At 44.5% G+C, this 4,203-nt stretch overlaps 1 protein-coding gene across 1 annotated transcript; it reads left to right on the top strand.

Annotated features, from left to right (window-relative positions):
• Window positions 1-3,222: 3,222 nt before the first annotated feature.
• LOC107159783 (olfactory receptor 1S1-like) lies at window positions 3,223-4,203 on the top strand. Its single transcript, XM_015506400.1, has one exon. It carries the CDS (start codon window positions 3,223-3,225, stop codon window positions 4,201-4,203), a length of 981 nt encoding a protein of 326 aa, XP_015361886.1.

The following is a 4,203-nucleotide window of genomic DNA, read 5'->3' as shown; positions in this document are numbered from 1 at the left end:
ATGCATTGTGTTACATTTTATTGCCTTTACCATAGTCTCAGATGACTGTATTCCTCCTCCTAACCTCTCTGAGGTTTTTCCTTTCGGTAAAATACCAAGACTTAAATTCTTGCCTTGGGCTCTGCTTTCTAGAAGGCCCATCTTAAAACAGTAAGAAAAGGGACTGATAAATATCCCTCATGGACCAATTGCCAACAAAAAGATACTAACTCCACCCACATTTCCTTCCTGTGACTAGACATGTAGATAATAGATAGATAGATAGATATAGTCCAGAAGAGAAGAAGAATTTTATGTGGGAAGAGTTGATGCACATATAGAAAGAAAGAATAACTTGCCTTTAGTTTCTTCCCCATTATCTCGTTATTTTAAATATTAGTCATGAATACATGTTATTCAATCCATGTCATGAAACCATGTTGAGTTGCTTGCTGTTTAGAAGAGAATACATGCTCTTGTTTTGAGTGAGAAATAACTGCACCATGTTATGAGGCACATGTATATACTAGAAGAAGAGAAGTATTAATTGGGGCTGTATCTCCAGCTGTGCAGCTTCTTTCATTCCTGTCCATTTTGGGGTCTGTTTTTTCAGATTTCCCAATGTATTTTGAACCACTAAATATGATTTCAAAGTTTCTTTTCAATATTATTAGCACACATCCATTTTCTTTGCTTACTGGGTCTCGGACTCCCTTCTAATGTTGACAATGACTGGAGTGCTTAGAGGTCATGGTCTATACCCTTCCACAGGGGATGGCATCTCTTTGGAGTCAAAATCACTAGCAAAAGAATGCAAACCAGTTCTCCAGTGTTTACTAAGTGTCCCCTCCAGCAGGCTCTAGAGAGAAAACAGAGAAGGGACTTTTGAGATGCTATCATCTCCCCAGGAACATGAGACTCACACAAGTCAGTAATTGGCTTGCTCTGAAGAGCAATATCCAGCCAAATTACAAGTAGGAAATCACACATAGGAACAAAACAGACAGGAAAAGCAGAGCTGCCTGTCTATTCCCCATTTACCTCATCAAGGGCAGGATGTGAATATTTGTCTCTGGGGAAACACTTCAGGGATGTTATCCCAAATGACTCAGAAGGAGCTCAATGTCCCCCGTGAGCCCAACACCATGACTCCATTAACGCTGACGCTCAGAGCAAGAACTCAGCAGCTCTGTGAGGTGCATGACAGCTGCCCCCAGGCCCCATCTGCTACAAGAAAGCTTCTGAGTCCAGACTCCTGTAACTTCCTGAGATCTTACCGACATTCAGAGGTGAATCTTTTTAAAATTTAGCAACTGGTCTTACTTAACCAGCTGATCACTTCAAAGACTCAGAACAATGTGTGCAAGACGGCTGGTGGCTGGGAGAGGGGGAACAGGAAGGAGAGATTAGAGATCAACACTCAAAAACACACAAGCCCCCTTTCTAGTGAAGCCCAATCCAGCCCAAGACCTGGAACCACAAGACCCTCTAAGATCAGTCTGTGTCTTAGGCATAGATCCCTGCTGGTCCCTTCTCTCATTTTAGTTTTGTCATGGAACCTCCCCTTCCCTGTTTGATTTGTAAGCCAGGCTTCTCAGAAGCAAAGAGACCTCAAAGCTCCATTGACCTTCAGTTTTCCAGAATCCCAGAGGTGGAGACTCACTGTTTCCTGACCACTCCATGGGAATAAAAAAAAAAAAAATCCTTTGAGAGACAAGGGACTTGGGAGACAAGAGAAGAAAGAGAGGAAAAATGAGAGGGTGACTATATAAGGAGATTAGAAAGATGGCAATCAACCCCCGTTTGGTTCTCACACTGATATTCTTTCCAGTAAGTCACTAATCCACGCTCCCTTCCCAGTCTTTGGTGAAACCACGTGAGTCCTGGCAGTTTTCTGGGTCACTTATGGTTTAACAATGACTTTTACTTTGACACTGAAGATCTACTTCCAGGTATTAAAAAGCCAAGCCCAGCCAAGCCTGGCCCAATTTAATCCTTTCATTTTATATCCACTTCAAAGCCCAGGTCCTCTCTCCACAGCTCACATCTGATGTACAGCATGGAGCTCTACAAACCAGAGGCAGCTGTTCTCCCCACGTTCTTTAACCCCACATCCCCATCAAATGGTTGCCATTGTCATCATCATTGTGGTTGTTTGGGTCCTCCTTTCTTTTCTTTTTCAGCTTTATTGAGCCAGGGAGGAAAAATGAGAGTGGGGAGGAAAAGGTGGGATGGCCCAAGTCTATTACCATAACACACCCAGCCGTTGGTGCCTCCCATGTGTCAGACATGATTCCTCTTGGGACCATTTTTGGGTTCTTCCAAGGTGTCCTTTTCAGACTACTCCATTATGCAGTTCCCTGAGAAGGGCAATAACTTTTCACCCTCATCTCTTTCATAAGAGAGCTGTCTCCGGTGTCTTCTTGCTACAGCCACCTCTACCCAGCACACTGTTTCATGGCTGGAATCCCAACAGAGTGGCTTGAGTTCCAATGACCCCCTGTAGCATTCACTTCACAGACTCCTGCTCAGCCATGAGTGGTGATGCACGGTTTTCCTACTAAGTCCCATTTTTTACTCTGCCCTGCTATAGTAAGCTGATCCAGCAAGCTTCCACTTTTAGAAGGGAGAGCTACAAGTCTGAAGGTTCACATGAATCCTCTAAATTCTCATGGATCACCTAAACAAAGGTGCCAGTGAAACAGAGTTCTGGTCATCCCTTCTTGCATTCATTTCCCAAGAGCAGTTCTTTTGGAGTCCTCCCCTAGTGTGCCTCTATATAACATAAGGATTCTCATATTCAGTTGCTTCTCCTTCCCTGAGTTCTTCAGTTTTCAAAATGTTATCTCCTTAGATTGAAAGGATGAAGTGGACAGTGGAGACAGCCTTTGGATGAGTTTGTTCATTCTTAAGTAATTCCTATAAGGGTATCTCGCATCTTTGGAATATGGGGTGCGCTTCATCTGTGGTCCTCAGTTTGGGAGATTCAAGAAATATTCAGAGCTACCTGAAAAAATCACATACAGAATCCTGTTAGAGTTTAAAACACGTTAATTGAGAATTATCTACCATGTGCTGTCTTTTTCTTAAGGCATTTCCTAAGTCTCTGCACTGCTGAGATAGTTCCTTATTAAGTAGCCCTTCTACTAAGTAGGAGGAACTTCATTCTCCTTCAGTTTAGAGGAGGTGCCCCCACTCACGGAAATGGCTGAGGGGTACCATTTTGTTATTTCTTATGGGGGTATGAAGACTTTGTGTTCCATTCTTCAGGATAACAGAAATATGCATCAAGGAAACCACACCACCATATCAGAGTTCATCCTCCTGGGACTCTCCAACAAAGCTGAGCAGCAGAATCTCCTCTTTGTGCTTTTCCTGGGTATGTACCTGGTCATTGTGCTTGGGAATGGACTCATCATCGTGGCCGTTGGCTTGGATTCATACCTGCACACCCCCATGTATCTGTTCCTGGCCAACCTATCCTTTGCCGACATTTCCTCCACTTCCACCTCAGTCCCCAAAATGCTGATGAATATTCAGACCAAGAGTCAATCCATCTCCTATGAGAGCTGCATCACACAGATGTACTTCTCCATCGTGTTTGTCGTCATTGACAATTTCCTCCTGGGGGTCATGGCCTATGACCGCTTTGTGGCTATCTGCCACCCTCTGACCTACACGACCATCATGCATTCCAGGCTCTGTGTTTTACTCACTGTCATCCCCTGGTTCCTCAGTAATATGGTAGCCCTGACACACACCCTTCTGCTCACTCGACTGGTCTTCTGTGACAGCAATGCTCTCCCATACTTCTTCTGTGACTCGGCCCCTCTGCTCAAACTGTCCTGCACAGACACCATGATCAACGAGCTCGTGTTATTTATCGTGGGCTTATCAGTTATCAGCTTCCCCTTTGCCCTCATCTTCTTTTCCTACGCCTGCATCGTCAGGGCTGTCCTGAGAATCTCATCCGCAGAGGGGAAGTGGAAAGCCTTCTCCACCTGCAGCTCTCACCTGACCGTGGTACTGCTCTTCTATGGGACCATTGTGGGGGTTTACTTTTTCCCTTCGACCACTCACCCTGAGGACACAGATAAGATTGGGGCAGTCCTGTTCACTGTGGTGACACCCATGATGAACCCCTTCATCTATAGCCTAAGGAACAAGGATATGAAAGGAACTCTGAAGAAGCTCATCAATAAAAAAAAAGGTTACTTCCTTTGA

Source organism: Marmota marmota, unplaced genomic scaffold (genome assembly GCF_001458135.2).
Source record: "Marmota marmota marmota unplaced genomic scaffold, marMar, whole genome shotgun sequence".
Taxonomy (NCBI): domain Eukaryota; kingdom Metazoa; phylum Chordata; class Mammalia; order Rodentia; family Sciuridae; genus Marmota; species Marmota marmota.
This window is presented reverse-complemented; position numbering and strand designations above follow the sequence as displayed.

Excerpts from the sequence above, each read along its gene's own strand:
- LOC107159783 (XM_015506400.1), top strand. The coding sequence starts at position 3,223 with ATGAAGACTTTGTGTTCCATTCTTCAGGATAACAGAAATATGCATCAA.